The 17,840-nt window shown below is 30.5% G+C and overlaps 2 protein-coding genes across 4 annotated transcripts; one reads left to right on the top strand and one right to left on the bottom strand.

Annotated features, from left to right (window-relative positions):
- Positions 1–2,998: 2,998 nt before the first annotated feature.
- LOC100778501 (mitochondrial carrier protein MTM1) lies at positions 2,999–8,286 on the top strand. Of its 3 annotated transcripts, XM_006578872.4 has the most exons (11): positions 2,999–3,417; positions 3,650–3,872; positions 4,086–4,175; positions 4,423–4,551; positions 4,694–4,753; positions 4,857–5,027; positions 5,654–5,756; positions 6,457–6,548; positions 6,634–6,786; positions 7,512–7,570; positions 7,880–8,286. In XM_006578872.4, the coding sequence occupies exons 2-11, from the start codon at positions 3,651–3,653 to the stop codon at positions 8,004–8,006; spliced, it is 1,206 nt and encodes a 401-aa protein (XP_006578935.1). In that variant the 5' UTR covers positions 2,999–3,417; position 3,650; the 3' UTR covers positions 8,007–8,286. The 3 variants fall into 3 exon arrangements, with proteins under 3 accessions (XP_006578935.1, XP_003523391.1, XP_014630449.1); XM_003523343.5 differs by having other exon boundaries at positions 3,003–3,872; XM_014774963.3 differs by lacking the exon at positions 2,999–3,417 and having other exon boundaries at positions 3,433–3,872; positions 4,474–4,551.
- Positions 8,287–10,062: 1,776 nt separating this feature from the next.
- On the bottom strand, positions 10,063–11,132 carry LOC100306137 (arabinogalactan peptide). The gene is made up of 2 exons (NM_001364469.1): positions 10,874–11,132; positions 10,063–10,306 (listed from the first exon to the last, which is right to left on the bottom strand). The coding sequence occupies exons 1-2, from the start codon at positions 10,989–10,991 to the stop codon at positions 10,233–10,235; spliced, it is 192 nt and encodes a 63-aa protein (NP_001351398.1). The 5' UTR covers positions 10,992–11,132; the 3' UTR covers positions 10,063–10,232.
- Positions 11,133–17,840: the final 6,708 nt, after the last annotated feature.

Raw genomic sequence — 17,840 nt, 5'->3', positions numbered from 1 at the left:
TTAGTTGTACGTGAATATATATCATCAGGCTAATTATGTGTTCAAAATCGATTACTTGGTTGTTTTGCATTCTACTTCTTAATTGTTATTTATTTTACTTTTTTTGGCCATCGCCTCTTAGTTCTTAAAGGCAAAGTCAAAAAGTTCCAAAGAAAAGGAGAAAAGGAAAAGTCGAAAACTTTCCGACATTCCTTTCATCAAGTTGTTGCATGGTTGACACATGAAATCGCGTATTGACTCTTAGCTTGTTTTTTTCATTAGCGGTTGGTCAAATAGTTAAACATACATATGACAACAGAAATTATACATTTATACGCAAATATCTTTAGAAAAGTTTGCTCATTGATCAGTTGTTTTTAACAGTATTTTTTCAAATGAAAAAAGTGTAAGATCAAAGGAGAGTCCATGTTAATTTTAGTATAAAAAATTATAGTAAAATTAGAAATTAACTTTTTTACACAAAAATTTGAGATGATCTACTAATAGAACTTTTTACTTTAACCTTAATCATACAATTGAGAAAATCAAAGAGTCTTCATCAATCGATTAAGCAAAATTTACATGTATTTGATTTTTATGATGAAAAGAATCCTAATTGAGGCACTCATTCATCAGTTACTGTTCTTGTTGACTTACCATGATTTTAGTACGTTAGAGGGTAGCACCTTTTTTTCTTCATAAAACAAAAGAAGTGATTGAAATTTCTTAAGTTAAGCATAAAGTAATGATGATACAGTAAGGAAGTAGTCAATATTGTAATATAAACAATGAAGACTATGTGAGATTTGTGAAAAATCTTCATGGGTACACCTACAGCTACTCTACATATATATGATGAATTGATGATGGAGAATTAAGAAATTCAGGTCAGTGCCTATTGAGACGTCAACATCTCTGTTATCAGGGAGGGGATCGTGGTTTCCAATTGGCCCATTTTCGTAAGGAATGGTTCATTCATTATAATTTTCTATTTATGTTCGGCTTTTAGGATAGAGACCCTAGCTACAATCATTTGCCCCCCAATCCATGTCTTTTTTTATGGTCCAGCCGTAAACATGGGTTAAAAGATCTCCATTTATTTCAGGCCCGAGTTCGTTTCAAATCCAGAATCCACCGGGCTCGATCAGTGTTTTTGGTCCACATTATGTTTAAGCCTGTTGGCTCCAGTACCTCCAAATTGCTTCCTACACTCTTTTTGGAATTTTTTTTTACCTTCAGATTGGCCATTCTGGAAGCAAAAATCTCTGTAATCTGAAATATAATTTTACCTTCAGATTAGTGATTCCGGAAAGCCAAAAAGAGATGCAAGAAACAATAGTCTGTGTTTAAAGTTCCCTATTTGTCAAAAGTTCTCCATTTTATAGAACGATAAAAATGAGGCAGGAGCTGGTTTGACATGTAGAATCCTGGGTTCAATTTTTTTTAAGGTTCAACTGTAATGTAAAGGTGGTTATTGCCAATTGGCACCGCCTGAAGTTTTTTTTTTTTTTTTTTACGGATGTTCTTTACAAAAATAATTTTTATTGTGTATCTTTATATTACATACACATCGAAACTATTTTTGTTGTGTATTTTGCATTAGACGCATAACAAAAATTAATTTCTATTTTATAGTTTACGTAAGATACTCAATGAAAAAGTTTCCATTGTGTATCTAGCACTAAATACACAACAAATAGTAGTTTTCCTAAAGGATATTTTCATAAAAAAGTATTTTTAGGGGTTGGTACTAATAGCATCACTCGATAATTTATGTGTTTAAGCCGAAAATTAACTAATTTTCAAGTTTTTAGTTCCTAATTTATAACTTAATAAATTTTTATGTAACTTATCAGTTAGTTTTAGAAATCATAGTCTTCTTGTAAAATAATACTAGTACTTATATTCAATTTTAACTTAATAAAATAAGTTTAATCAAGAAAAATAAAGGTTTAATGACAATTTTGATTCATTATGTTTTGTAGTTATTTTGTTTTTTTATATTAAATTTTAAAAGTTTTATTTCAGTTCTTTATAATTTTGAAATACATCATTTTTATTTTTTTTTATTTTTTGTTAGTATTCTATTAATTTTTAAAGTTTAAAATATTTTAATGTCACTTTTAATTCATTATGTTTCATATTTGTTTCACTTTGATACATAATATTTTAAAAGTTTTATTCTAGTCTTTTATGTCTTCAAGACACATCATTTTGAATTTTTTTTATTTTTTGTTAGAAACGTTAGTGTCTACCAAGGTTTTTAATTTTAAAATAGTCAGGGTAACATAAGTACGGTTAAAAGCTACCATTATTTTTTTTGTTTAAAAATTAAAATTCACTAAGTAAATGAAGAAAATATGAATTTAAAACCACATGCAATGGTAACCTTCATTCTCATATTATTATTATTTAATAATTTAATAACATAATAATTTCATTCAGTAATTATTCTCAATCATAATGGGTAAGAGTATCTTCTCCTCCTATCACTCCGTCTCTTGCTCTTAAACTAAAAAGATAGATTGTTGTCGACAGTCGCGTGTCGACAAAGGGGAAGAAGAAGACCAACAACACTTGATTGTGGATGAGGTTTGATCCATCGCGTCAGTCAAAATTATCTTCCAATGAAATGCATTGTTGGGTCCTCTTTGCGCTACTCGTCTTCATGCTAACTTGGTTGTAGATGTTGAATGAAAAATCTTTCACTTATTCGTTCGACATGTGCGATGCTATATTTTATACCTTTTAAGATCTTAAAAAAAATTAAAAGAAATGTTGATTTTTTTAGTGTATATTAAATTTTAAAAGTCTCATTCTAACTTTTTTATGTTTTTGAAATGTATTATTTTTTAAAATTTTTTAAAAAATGAAAATAATACATTTAAAAAATATAAAAGTCTAAAATGAAAATTTTAAAAATTAATATATCAAAAATAAAACAATTACTAAATATAATGGACCAACATTAACCCAAAAATAAAAATAAAACGAGAGCATGAGTGGCGCCTGACGACGTTCACGCAATAGAAAGGTCTAGAAGGCAAAAGACGCTTAGGCATCCATCTCGATCGCCAAAGGGATGCAAAGCCATGTCCATATTTGTTAACACCAAAATGAAAGAGAGAGACTGAAAAGAAAATGCTATAGTTTGATGCTAAAATAAAATTCCGATTCCGCCGCTAACAAACCCTAATAAAGCTTAATTAGCTTGGACTGTTAACTTGACTCAGCGCACCACAACCCCAGTGTGGTTCCCGGAACCGGAAGGTACTGGCTTGGCTAGGTTAGTTGCAGCAGCAACACCACACAACAGCCAAGGTAGGGCCAGTTTGAATATTTGCTCAACACAAGCGTTTACTAGGGTTTTTTCCGCTGAAAAGTACGTGTCCCATTCTTGTCAACAAACGTGGCGCGCTTCTTAACATAAGCACTTGCGTACGCATCTCTCTCCTTCTCCTCTTCCCTCCCACATATTCGGCACCCTGCTTTTCTTTTTTTATTAAATATATGCAATATTTTTTCTGTTCATCTGCTTCCCCATTCAACGCCCATAAAATAATAAATCCTATTTTTTGAGGGCATTTTACTAATAATCATTAATTTCTATTAATAAAAAAAAACACATAACCATTTGAGTCTTCTTTGGTCGTTGCATCGAAAAAACCAGAATGGCGGATTCAGAGCGAATCCAAAATTCGTGGATGGCTTCGGATCAAACTGCAATTGAAATGAGCGGCGAGGGCACAGGTTCCAGGGAATGCTCTTCTCTCCCTCCGCCGCCGCAAAAACCATTCAATTCTGATCAATTGGGAATCGGAGAACGAGCTTTCTCCGCCGCCGGCGCCGCCTTCCTCTCCGCCATCATTGTCAATCCCCTCGACGTTGCCAAGGTACTCTCTCAATTTTATTGTTAAGGAGCGTTAATTCTGACATATGTTTCCTAGTCTCTCTTCGTTGTTGAAGATTAAAGAATTGTTGTTTTGAGCGTCTTGAATGCGTTTTAGAATGTTCAGTTTGTGCCAATACTACAATACTTTACATGTGCCATTACTCTTAATTATTCATCTTTTCGTTTATTCTGATTTGTTTTCCCCATTTATCAGACAAGGTTGCAAGCACAAGCGGCAGGGGTCGCATATTCTCATCCACTCAGTAATATGACCAGTAGAATGGCTTGTTTTGGGCCAAATATGGTACGTGAGGAACAATCTTTTGTTGTTACTCCCCTCTTTGAAGACCTTTACGAGAATCATTATTACATTGAATTTCTCTATCTGTATATAGTTGTGGCAGCCGCGAAAACAAATTAATGCGGTGTAGTATTTTCTTTAAGAGGTTGTGTGGTTCAAAAATGACTCTGCATCATTTTGAATCCAATTTAGTTGTTAACATGCTGGCATACCCATGCAATTAATTTGTTCTTTTTAATATTATTATCAGATATTTGCTGATTTAAAATGTTCTCCATCATGCCACCGGGCTGGATTCCAGGGCACAGTGTCCATTTGTCCTCCCGAGTGTTTTCGCTACAAAGGAACACTAGATGTTATCTACAAAATTATAAAACAGGTTGGTGGTTTTATTTCATGGGTTGAAGCTGTCATTTGAGTGTATTGAGGACATCTGTGCTTGAAATGGACATTTATGTGTATTACATATTTACATTTACAAATACAAAAACATATTTATCAATGCAAGAGTGTTATTGCAGGAGGGAATTTCTAGGCTATGGAGAGGCACAAATGCTGGCCTGGCTCTTGCAGTACCAACTGTAGGTTCACAAGTCAATCGACAGTGATTCTTTGTTTAATTATTGCACATTATGTCTGAAAGCAAAGGAATTGACTGACATAACTTTCACGTGCCTAAATCAGGTGGGAATATACCTTCCTTGCTATGACATACTCCGCAATTGGTTGGAGGAATTCACAGCTAAAAAGGCACCAACCACAACTACTTATGTACCTCTAGTAGCTGGTTCATTGGCACGCTCTCTAGCTTGCACTACTTGCTACCCTATTGAACTTGCTAAAACTCGTATGCAGGTATTTATAAGATAATTAACCATATTATTTTGATACCCAATGTGTAAAAGTTGTGGCTATGGAGTTTCTATTCATGAAGTGATGTGCTTGTTTAAGTTTAAGGCACAGTTATTATCCCTCTTTTGAATCTGTTTGTCAGTGTGCAGGTTAACCTGCAATTCAGGGTTTATTTTGTTTTATCATTCGGTTTATTATTCAAATGATGGAATGAGAATTTGCTCCATTCCGTTATAAAATATCCAAACAATGTCATTGGGATTTTATTCTATTTTGTTATAGTCCATTCCATTCTATTATGTTCCATTCCCCTCTACTATATCACATTTCACCAATCCAAACATAGGCTATAATTGCACTTTGCTCTGCTGTAATTCGTGTGGTTTTCTTTCATCATTTATAGCTCTTATCTGTTTCGTTATAGATTTTGATTTTGATATTTGTTCTATGGTAGCAGTGTTTTAAGTTTTATTTTAATTTCCCCAATGTTTGTTGATGCTTAGTGGTTTTTAGAATATTTCTGTTTTCTTATTTTTTGTTTCTAGCTATATTTGCTATTCATAAACTTTCTGGGTTCTTACTGTTCATCGGAGAATTCGTGGGTTTTAATTTATTCATTTCTGATTTAGGCATTTAAAGAGACTCAAATTGGTAAAAAGCCTCCTGGAGTGATCCAGACTCTGCTAGGTGTTGTTTCAAATGTCAAGAGCACAAACACTCCACAGAACAGCTGTAAGTGCTTAGCTTTTTTGACAACATGAACCCCAAATAGCCATACTAAATGTAAACTGAAAGGAGTATACTTGCTTTGGTGTTTACAGTACATAGATTTGTAAATTTGTTGAATTGGCTGGTGTTTTCTTATCCGAGTAGTGAGTAATACAAACTTTTGCACAAGCACAATATGGTTTTATAGAGTTTACTATGTGACATAAAGTTTAGGTTAATTTAACATTTGCATTTACCTTATTAATGAACTTGTAATTTAAATCTAGTTCTTAGGAATAGGTATTGAAGCCATAATCCTTATGTGTTACACAATTAGGGGGGATGTAATTATGGAAAAAACTTAGATGTAGTAATCTTTAGGCATTTTTGGTGTTCTTCTATTAGAATTGAAGCAACATATAGAGTTTTATTGCTTTAATGCAAACCTTTATTGCGCAGATTATTGAAGTGAAATTTTAATTTTGATTGGAGAACAATTTCAAAACCACCAAAGAAACTGCATATAAGTTTTGTCCTAGAATTATTTACATGTCTCATATGTTTGATTTGATTTTTCAATCTGTCAATTGTGGCACTGGGCAGACTGCAACATTTATTAATACAGTGCAAAACTGTATAACATATTTAAATTACAATGCTAAGAAAGTTACTAGTAGAATCATTTAAATTGTAATTTTCATCGAATCTCTTCATTTCATAACAGTGCAAGGTTATCGTGTTTTGTGGACTGGCATGGGAGCTCAACTTGCCCGTGATGTACCCTTCTCTGCTATTTGTTGGTCGACACTTGAACCGGTGAGTTTCCTCCATGAATCCTTTGACATGTGAAGTTGTTTTTCTTATTCTTTGTTTTGTCATCCCAATTACTCTTGCCTTGCAGACTAGAAGAAAACTTCTTGGTTTGATTGGAGGTGATGATGCCAATGCATTGAGTGTTCTTGGGGCAAATTTTGGAGCTGGGTTTGTTGCAGGAACCTTAGCAGCTGGAGCCACATGTCCGCTAGATGTTGTAAAAACTCGAAGGCAGATAGAGGTTTGTTTAACTGTTTACTTGTCTTCACCAAAAAATATAAGCTTTGGGGATTTTGTTCATTCATGATGTTTTGTCAGAGCTTCAATGACCAAGTGGTCTACAGCTTGATCTTTGCTGTCCTTATCTATAATATATATAAAGGGAATAGAGTGTTTTGGTGTATCTATAACTATATATAAAAGGAATAGGGTGTTTTGGTGTACACATTTTTATACCCATTTTATCCCTATAACTACATTCATAAATTTTTTATTTTATCCCTATAACTACATAAACCATCCACTAACTTCTATTATCTTTTTTTTTATTTAATAAAAAAGTAGTTAGACACAGTGTGCTTGTTTTCCCCTAGTTATTCTAATAAAAAGCTAAATTTGATGACAAGTTAGGTGGGCATGTATTACCCACACTTAAGCTTATAGGTCTCTTGCATAACGGGATGTGTTAGAGACATAATGAAAGACCATTCAGGTGTCCTTCACTAAGTTTAAACTTTAGAGATTTTTGGCTCATGACAATTTCCTTTGTTTTTAAGTGGCTAAATTTCCCTGGTATTTTCTATCATTCAAACTGGGGGGAAGGGGTTACAGGAGATTTTGCTTCCCTCATTCGTGCTCTGTTTTCTTTAAAATAAACATTTCTTTGAATTGACAGTACTGTTTTATATCTATTTGCTAAGTTGGCTTATTCTAATTTCATCTTTTTTCCAAATATTGAAATTGCAGAGGGATCCTGTTAGGGCATTGAAAATGACTACAAGACAGACACTGATGGAGGTGTGGAGGTATGCCATTATTTGGATTCCAGATGTTATAATTTTGACTTTCTTCATTTTCTAATGATACAAATTGGATGCCAAATGGCTTAACAGCTTTATTTTTTCTCCTTCCCTCTGATCGGGTGCATGCTGGACATACCTTGATATGAGATGTATTATAGTCACATAAAATTCAAGGGTTTTTTCTTTGACAACCTCAGTGAGAAAAGGCCGGATTTTTATTGACTAGTTACTAATTTTTGAATTGATCTGTGTGTTGATTTAAATGATCACTGATATGCTTTATCCGGACTAATTTTTTATATCTTCTTTCAGAGATGGAGGCTTGAAAGGATTGTTTACAGGTGTTGGTCCACGAGTTGGTCGAGCAGGCCCCTCTGTTGGAATTGTGATTTCATTTTATGAAGTTGTAAAGTTTGTTCTACATCATCAGTACACATAATCATGATTTTCTGCACACTTTTTTTGCTGCCAAAGCAGTTATTCAGAACCTCTGGAGATTGCAGAACATTTTTTTTTGGAATGGGAATCATTCCAATCCATCCTGACCATAAACTAACATAATTGAACAGGAAAATGACCGGCATAGGACACACTTAGGTTTTTTGAGCTGTGCATTGTTTTTAATTTTTTTTGCTGCTTTTGACAAGCAGAAATTTTGTTACACTTGGGGTTCTCCCCTGAACTATAATCGATTAAATAAAATATGAAAAATTGAGTTTTTTTCCTCCCAAAAACTGCTACAGACAATGTCACTTACGCTTGGCTAACTAAACACGATGAATTTTTATTTATGATGATTCCTTATAGATTGTGTTATAAAGTTATTCTTGGAGGAAATATTACTGGAGCAAATTGTAGAATATACTGTCCTGACCTGGTTTTGAGAATATGCTCATACTGCGTGAAGAATAGTCGTTTTGGTCAACAGATATGGTAAGAGAATATGCTCTTGGGACTTGGGAGGTAGCATGTTTATCAATTAAGTTGGAAAGAGATACGGTAATAGAATCTTTTATATTATCAGTTGAAATTTATATAATAATTGGTAAATTTTTTACTAATAACAGTGTGTTAGCATTGCTCAAGTTATAAACGATTTATAGATTTATTAAGAAAACTAGAAACAATTATTTATTGTTGATTTTTTCTAACCGTGAAAGTTCCACAAATGCACCCAAAAAAATGGCGTCAAAATTATAAAAAGAACGCAGAAGCAAAGCTGAAATGCATCGTATTCGGAGGGATGTGTATCTACTGTTGATGTCAAACTAAAACGCTATTAAAGTTGCATATTACACTGGAAAATGTTTACCAGATTGTTATTTTCTAACCTTCGTGAGATAAATATATAATGTCTAAATAGATATTTACGGCAAAATAGCAAAATATATATGCGAGAAAACTAAAATACTATTTTTTTTAAAAAAAATTGATGAAATTGTGGTCTTCTCCTTAATCCTTTTCAGACACAAGTCATTCCAAACTTACTTAGTGCGCATAAAATATTGAATATCATAAGAGTTAATTTCAATCTTATTTTTCTTACTTTAATCTAACTCTTATATCATTTTTATCACATATTGACCATCAAACAAGTTTTATTTAGGCATGACTATTAAATTTGAACTTGTGAATACCCTTGTGACCTTTTGATTTCTGAAAATTTGTTTCAATTGAGATTGAGTTTGGATTTTTCCTACTTTGTAGAAGTGGAGTAGGGATAGAGGATGTGAAACCCCTTGCCCCTGAACACGTATTGCACACTATAATTTTTTACAATTACTAAATATATAAATTAATTATTATAACAAATAAACAATTTTAATTACAATAATAACATTAAAACTACATAATTTATTAAATTTATAATATATATATAGTTCTTAATTTATTATTTTTATGATTCATGTTCTTTACTAACTGTATGTCTTTTAAATTAAAAGATTTAATAACTTAGTATATACTTTATTTAAAATTATATATAAGTTTTTTTTAAAAAAAAGTGGATAAGTTTCTTATGATCAAAGGAAGGGGGAAATGAAACAAACATTGCCGGAGAATATGAAAAGAAGGAAGATAATAGTAAGGAAAAGTAAAAAAAAAAAAAAAAAAAAACCAAAAGAAATATTTGCATGGGTGAAAAAAAATAAAAAAGAAACCTTTTAATAAAAAAATAACAACAAAAAAAGTATATTTAAACATTCTTATAATTTTTTATCATGATGACATTAATATAAAATATTTAAATATTTGTTTATTTTTTTCATCTATAAAATTTGAACCAAAATTTTACTTAAGAGATCAAGTCCTAACCCACTCCGATTGATTTGTTGATTGATTGCTTCCTGTATGCCTATATTTTTAATGGATGACTTGATTTTCATATTCTTAAGTTTCATTTATTATTATTATTATCAAATTTCTTTTACCTTCATTCCTTATCTATTAACCGCAGGAATTAGAATAAGAAAGCAATGTAAATAGATCGAAACAATAAGTCAGAATTACGAGATAATCATTGAAGCAGAAGAGTATTACAATAATGCATTTGTCCAATTAAAATCTCTTTCTCCTTAGTCCTAATGACACCAATGCCTCTCTTTGCCTTGAGAAGGCTATGTTACCATCCATCTATCTAGAAATAAACGAGGAGTCCCATGATGGATCAATGCATGATGTAGGTCAGCACCAAAGCCGCAAGCATTAGAACATATGCAACCGCTTGGTCGATTGTGGTGCCTGCAAAATATAAAGTACAATGTATTAGCAATATGCATTGGCCCCCTCTTTAGAAATGTTCAAAAGGCAGCGTATTTATAAATAATTCATTGAAAATCAATTTCAGATCGTGCAAGATAACTTTATCATTCTTTCAATGTTTTGATTTTGACACCCGGGAGAATCCAGATCTGTTTTATTGAAGAAGGAAATTCAAAGAGGGTATAACATATTTGGTAATTGACATTCCCTAATTGTTTAGTTTCAACGATGGTCTTGTTCATCCAAAATGCAGGTCATGATCAATTTTATTCTTTTTTTCTTGTGAGCATAGGCCATCCCAATTGAAAGTTAGAGACTAAATCTTTTAACGAGATCCATTTAAGACTTCTAATGAATGTTCTTCCATACATATTGAGCTGAGGATCAATTTTTATTCTAATCACATAAAAAATGACATATCATATCTTAATCTTAATATTATACAATAACCAATGTAACAAACAAGTAAGATAATATGCAGCAGGGAATGGTGGGATCAGCATGATTATACAAACAATGGAATCTAAAATAAAGAGAGCAAATTACCATCGCTTGCTGGAGCGGGAGCCGGAGCAGTGACTTGTGAAGAAGCCAGTGTCATAAGAGCTGCAAGCAAGAGGCTAAGGAAGGCAACCACCCTGAATGAAGCACTGGAAATGGCCATGTTTCTCTTCAAATATGTCTTTCTTTTCTTGTTTTCTCTCTCTCCTCCCTTTCTCTTGATTTTCTCAAACTTGAGGAGAGGAAGAAAGGAGAGAGAAGGCAAAGCAGCAAAACTCACGTGTAAGAAAGTTGTTCGGGTGGTGAGATTGAAGAGCTTTATGGAGTCTCTTTTATAATGTCAATGAAGGGCGCACCCGCACCTTTAGGGAACTGATATGAGATTTATTCTCCTTTCCTTTCGTTCTATACTTTTACTAATAATACTTCACAAACGCAACTTATATTTGCTTCTACATATTTGGTTTCCCTTAAAAAAAACCCTCAAACATAGTTTGAACAATAACTTAGAGTGTAATTTCTATCTATTGTCAATGTAAATTCTTTTACCTTGTCAACCAATTAGAATGCATGTTAAGTATATATATATATATATATATATTTTAGCAAAAGAAAGGGGATGGATCAAGGGGAGATATGAGTTGGGATATCAACTCATGTAAGAATGATTTTTAAAATAGTTACTATAAAAGATAACAAAACTTAATTATTATACATGACAATTGTGATCGGATAACACAAAAAAGCTCTTTCTATCAATTTATAGACTATTTTCTCATAACTTTAACCAACAAATCAAGCAAGTTATTACTAGGTTGTTTTCAGCTCTGTCCTTGGAACAAGACGGTGCTTTCACCTTGTTGACAGTTTTATTTATGTGCTACACGTGCCATTAGTTCTTAAAAATGAACAGAGGAGACAAAACTTAGGATTTCATATTTGAGAGAAAATAAAAACGTTCGTACTTTTCTTTGTGATAATATGACAATAAATATGATAATAACTCATTAAAAGTGTAACAGTGGACAGATATTAATTTCTTATAATTATTTATGAGAATTATATATTTTAAAATTTACAAATGATTCCAGGTTCCAGTCGTTCCATACCTCAACCTCATTTTCAGCCCTTTTCTTCTCACATTCCAAAACACTGTTTTCAATTGTGCAGCCTCATCATTATCATCTAGTGTCAAATCAATAATTGCTTCTACCCCTCTCTCTTTTACGTTACCAACTTCTTTTTTCTCCTTGAGTACTAGACACCCTCAAAACCTCCAACTCAGTTTCAAGTGCCTTGAGTTTATCATCAAGTACTTCACATTTCTCATCTTTCTTTTGAAGATTAAATTCTAACTAGCACACCTCAATCCAGCTTTCATGCTTCTCGCTTCCAATTCATTCCACCTACAACTTTCTGACATGCTACTGCTAACAACATTGAGGTTTGGCATCTCTTTATCTTCTTTCATTTTCCCTTTACCTATCTCCATCAACAAAAGTTTTTTGCTACACAATTTTTCGATTTAAGAAAATCTACATTCCGATCTCAGAAACCCTGCGTTTATAATTTTTAAACACGATGAAAAAAAAGGTTTACAAATTGAAAATCTTCTATTAGTCTGTTCAGAAAGAGAAACAAAACGCAATCTTTTAAAACCTACAAAGCGCGCCTTAAAAACACAAGAACAAGGAGAAAAATACAATGCTTCGTACTCTTTGGTTAAACCACATTTTGCCTTTTTTTTTATTTAACGAATGAATAGAGTTTCTAATTTCATGTTTTTCCTTATTCGATTTTTGTTTTTAAGAGAATCTCATGCATATTAGTAAAACAAATGCGCCACACAAACATGAACCAAAGCAAATTGCCACGGTTTACTTCGCGTATTATAGTAAACTATACGAATGCATGCTACCTTAACAAAAAAAGAAAATCATTTCCATCTTTGGTTTAATTTTCGTATTAGCCAAAAGGAAAATGGAAAAAAAAAAGATATTAAACAATGTAACTGAGAAAACGTGCAGTGAACTTACATTAGAGCATACATAATGAGAAAAAGCTGGGAAATTTGGATAGTGTGAGTAGAATGAATAGAGTTGGGATTTGTGGGGATTCTTTTCCCCTGTTTAGAAGCATTGGAGTAACATTAGCGTGTGAATGCAGACAATCGGAGTATAAAGAACAAAGAAACGTTTCGGAGAAGAACGAAATGAAACTGAAACTGAAACTTCGCGCGGTAACCAAAGACTACTTGTAGGGTGACGTGTAGTAACTAGTAACTCAACGGTTGCCACGTATAAAGAAGAGGTTAATGACTTTAGCAAGGGAATGTTTAAGAGGGATCGAGTGTAATATTTTTCAAATAATTAATGGGTTAACGTAATTTTTAAAAAGTAATGGTCTGTTAGATTTGTTAAAATTATGGCATTAGATGAAATAAATATTTTTGTTCTTTGATTTGAAAAAAAACTAAGGAATAATATAAATCAAGTAGACGAGGATACCATCAAATTTTTAATTTTTGTTACTAAAAATATTACATTTTTTTTGTCTCAAGTATAAAGTATTAAAAAGATATATATATATATATATATATATATATATATATATATATATATATATATATATATATTTATCTCTTTAATAACCCAAAAAAATAACTAGTAAAGTAATTATTTTAAAATGGAAATACTAGATTTTTTTATTATTTTAATCTCTTTTTTTATTTCGATAAACACCTTAAATTTGATATATATTGCATTAAAATAATTAATATTATTTATTTTTGTAAATTTTATATTATTTTACATGTGTGGTCTATTATTCATCAAACAATGTATATGCTAAAAAATTATTATGTAACTTGTGCTTTTGTCCTGTATTGTTTTTCTTGTTTTGTCTAATACTGTAATTTTTATGAATCAATTGGTCTAAGTGCAATACTATTTGAACAATTAAAAGAGTTACCATGAGGCTAGAAAAAAAGTTTTATAGAATCTCATGAAATTCCGGGAGTGTAAGTGTAATTTATACTAAATAAAATTATTCATATATTTGATTAAAATTTTTGTAAGAATTATTTATAAGGCGATGTTAAAATAAGTTTATTAAATGGTTAGGAGTTTCTTTTTATTTCTTTTCAAATTAAAAATACTAAAAAAAAGTCCCAAAATATAATTATATTGAAAATTTAAATGAAGAATTATTGCCTATTAGCAATACTACTCAAGTTAATTTGAATGAGTCCAATGTCTAATAGTATAAGTTTCGAATGTGGATGTTCTTCGGAAGAAAATATAGCATAAATTATTTAGATATTTCAATTAATATACTATTTTTTAAAATTAAATAAGATAACATGTTTTTCATATTTCCAATTATTTAGGAAAAATAAATGCTAATTACTACTTTCTTTTGTTACATTTTTTTTAAATAAAAAAAATCTTTATGATGATGATATTATTGTTCCAAACTTTCGATTTACTACCGAGCTCAGGCCCTTATGAATTGGGCTAAGTTGCAGGTACTTCCTTCTAAAAGCCTTCGGTCCGGTTTATCACCTCATCCTTTATTTAGATGGAAATGAAAAATCAGTATAAAGAAAATGAAAATAAAACATATTAAATGAATGGATTTTTAAAATATTTGGAATAAGCGAGAATTGAAAGTATAGATCTTTTCATTAGTTAGATCAATATGTCCTTCTCCTTGTAAAAAAAAAAATGTCATTAATTCTCTTGTGAAATTACTAACAAACACATTAATACCAACCAGTATCCTTAATTGAAAACCTAAAAGTATATTTTTTTTTATTTAAATACGTAAAATGATGTTATTTATGATTTTTTTTACTATTTATAATTTGTACAAGAAATATTTTTAAATTCTTTAACTGGTAGCAAGACCCGAATTTTAAAAAGGTGAAACATTGTGTAGTAGTATTATATGGGAAAACTTGAGATGGCCTTCCATTAATCCTACGAGCAATGGAAATAAGGGGGACGAGGGGTTATGAGTATGGAGTGTGAATTGTTGGATAAAGTCATAAAACTTGTTCTACCCAGCCCAAATATGGATTAATCTTGCTCTAAAGTCGATGCCAAAACACATTCATTGACTTTGTTTTACCTAAAAAGGGTTGAACTTTTTTTAAATTAAATTAATAAAATTTTCCATTTGATACTTGAAGTGAACCCCTTGTCTCTCCCTATTACATCACTTATTTCAGTACCGCAATTATCTCCCTTTTCCCTTATCCTATTTAATTGAGATTATATTTTCAATCATTTTTTATTTTATTTTTTATATCAAATTTAAATGAAGGATAATTGGAGATTTTTTAAAATGTGATTAAAAATTAAATATAATTATTTAATTTTCTTAATTAGTACCAAGTTAGTTAATTTCATTTATATATATATATATATATATATATTTTTTTTTTTTAAATAATTTCATTTATATTTGAGTATGAAAGAAAGATGTTCAAGTTAATAATGCATCTAATTCAGAGAAAAAAAATCATGTGTATCACTAAAATTAACAAGTGGATGTAAATGCATGCATGCATGAACTATATATATTTGTCTCCTTCAAAAGAAAGAAGAAACAAAAAACTGTAATTGATTGCAACGGGTAATAATTACTATATGATTCTGACACTTTAAATAAGAATTTCAGAAAGGACGAATATGGGACGAGGGTCATCTCTGGATGTCTGCATGTTGTTCATTTTCCTTCGTTCTTAGCTTCTTGTTATTGATTATCGAATTTTACAAAGAAATTAGATATTAACTTAAAATTAAAATTGGCCAAACTTGTCATAATCCGACCAAATATGTTTTAACTTAGGAGCAGAGGTGAAAGTAGATTAGGTTAGGTTAAACCCTGTTAGATCTGAGCTTTATTTATTTATTTGTCAAAAAGCTTTTTTAAAAGCCTAACTTAGTCTATAAGTCTGTTTAAGGACTTACATTGTAATAATGTTTTTCTCATAGTTTAGGGCACTTTCCTGTTTTTATATAAAAACACTTTAACTTTGTTGATAAAAATATATTGTAATAATTTAGTACCAAGTTATAGATGAAAACAAGTATAATAAGCTATATAAGAATTGAATTAATTTTGGTTTTTTATTTATTTTATTGATGATATTTGATCTCTTAAATTTAAAATTATAAGATTGACTTGATGATTAAAAAGAAAAAGAGAGAACAAAAGGTTGTAAGTCCACATATTTTTCACTAACATTTTAATAAAACTAACTATTAATATTTATATAAAAAATCATCTATTAAATTTAAAACCTTTGAAAGATAGTCCTTATTTACTGTTACAGGTTATATACCAAGTATTTATAGCATGTTTGCAACTATGTTTAAATCTCCCATGGAAGTATATATAGTGAGAGGGACTTTATTCTATGAGGTGAGAGGAGTAAAACTATAATATCTAGTAATTAAATATAAGGTAAATCTCCCATGGAAGTATATACAGTGAGAGGGACTTTATTCTACGAGGTGAGAGGAGTAAAACTATAATATCTTGTGCAAATTTTGAATATAAAGTTATAGATTCCAAGTCGTTGTTTATTTTTTAAAAATATTATTTTTTTCCAACAATTTTTTAATGGTTTTATCATTTTTGTGTTTTTTTCTTCTTTAAATATAGTTGACGGTGATTTTTGCATAAGATATGATTCTAAGAATTATTTTTTAATTTAATTCATTTATTTTATATTTTTTGCGTTCACTACTTCAATTACATTTTGAAAGTAATGATTACATAAAATATAATTCTAAGAATTACTTATCTATTTAATAATCTAAATATGTTAAACAAATAATAAATTAGACAAGAACTTGTTTAAAATATTGTAATAAAATTAATTACAAATATATGGGTGCGTGAGTGTAGTTTATGTTAAATAATTTCAAATAAGTAGTTTTACTTGCTTTTAAAGACTTTTTCTTTCTCAAGGTTAAAAACACACTAGTTTTACGTTTGCCTTTGAATATAATTTCAAATAAATAGAGCAATTCAACCATTGAACCCCTAATCTTCTTTGCTCATTCTCTCTCGTTATTCGCTCAATATTATTCATTGCTAGGTGGGTACTTTCCGTGATCGGGAATTGTGAGTTGATTTATGAAACAAATTACAAGAGAAATTAAAATTATACACATGAGATTACATAGTTAAAAATAATTAAAAACTAATTGATATTATTTATACCAACAAGATGTATATATTTATTAGTAACTTATCACTTAAGAATTTTATAGTTAAATGTGTTTAACTTTGAATAATTATAAAATAGATGACAATTATTGACTTAGTAGATAGTTAAACGGTGTTAGGATTGATGGTTGAACTCTTAAAAAGAGATACCTACAAAATATGAATGCTGATTGGTTAAAGGTTTTGTGAAATGTGACCATGTGAGCCTAGAATTCAACAATTAGGAACATTACACTTTTTAGTATTGTAACTATTAAATAGATTAAAAGTTTTCTTTTTTAGGAACTAATTCAACTTGTGAGTACAAACATAATTTCATGTTACTCTAAAAAAAATAGAGTAACTAATTTTCACATAAGACATGCATAATTACACCATTTTCTTAATTAAAAACAAAACAAAACAAAAGAAACATTCTAACAGACACTTCTCCTGGTTTCATTCTAACAAAAGTAGTGTAAGGTTTGATGTTTTTGTTCAAATTAAATAATTGTGCTGGAAGCCAGATACAACTTTTGGGCCACACATTTATGTCTTCGGCTACCTGTTGGTTTTGATGGAAGAAACATGTACTTAATAAGGAAAAGTGGGCTAGGTCCACCCACCTTGTCTAATCTTTAGTTAACTCTAGAATACAATTATGAAAAAGTTTTCTATAGTGGAATGGTGGCACGTGAAAATGGCAGGCACCTTTTTTCTGTACGAAGAAAAAGGGCTGAAAATGAAATATTATTGAATCATGTAGCAACTAAAAGACAATATAAAACAA

This window comes from Glycine max, chromosome 4 (assembly GCF_000004515.6).
Source record: "Glycine max cultivar Williams 82 chromosome 4, Glycine_max_v4.0, whole genome shotgun sequence".
Taxonomy (NCBI): domain Eukaryota; kingdom Viridiplantae; phylum Streptophyta; class Magnoliopsida; order Fabales; family Fabaceae; genus Glycine; species Glycine max.
This window is presented reverse-complemented; position numbering and strand designations above follow the sequence as displayed.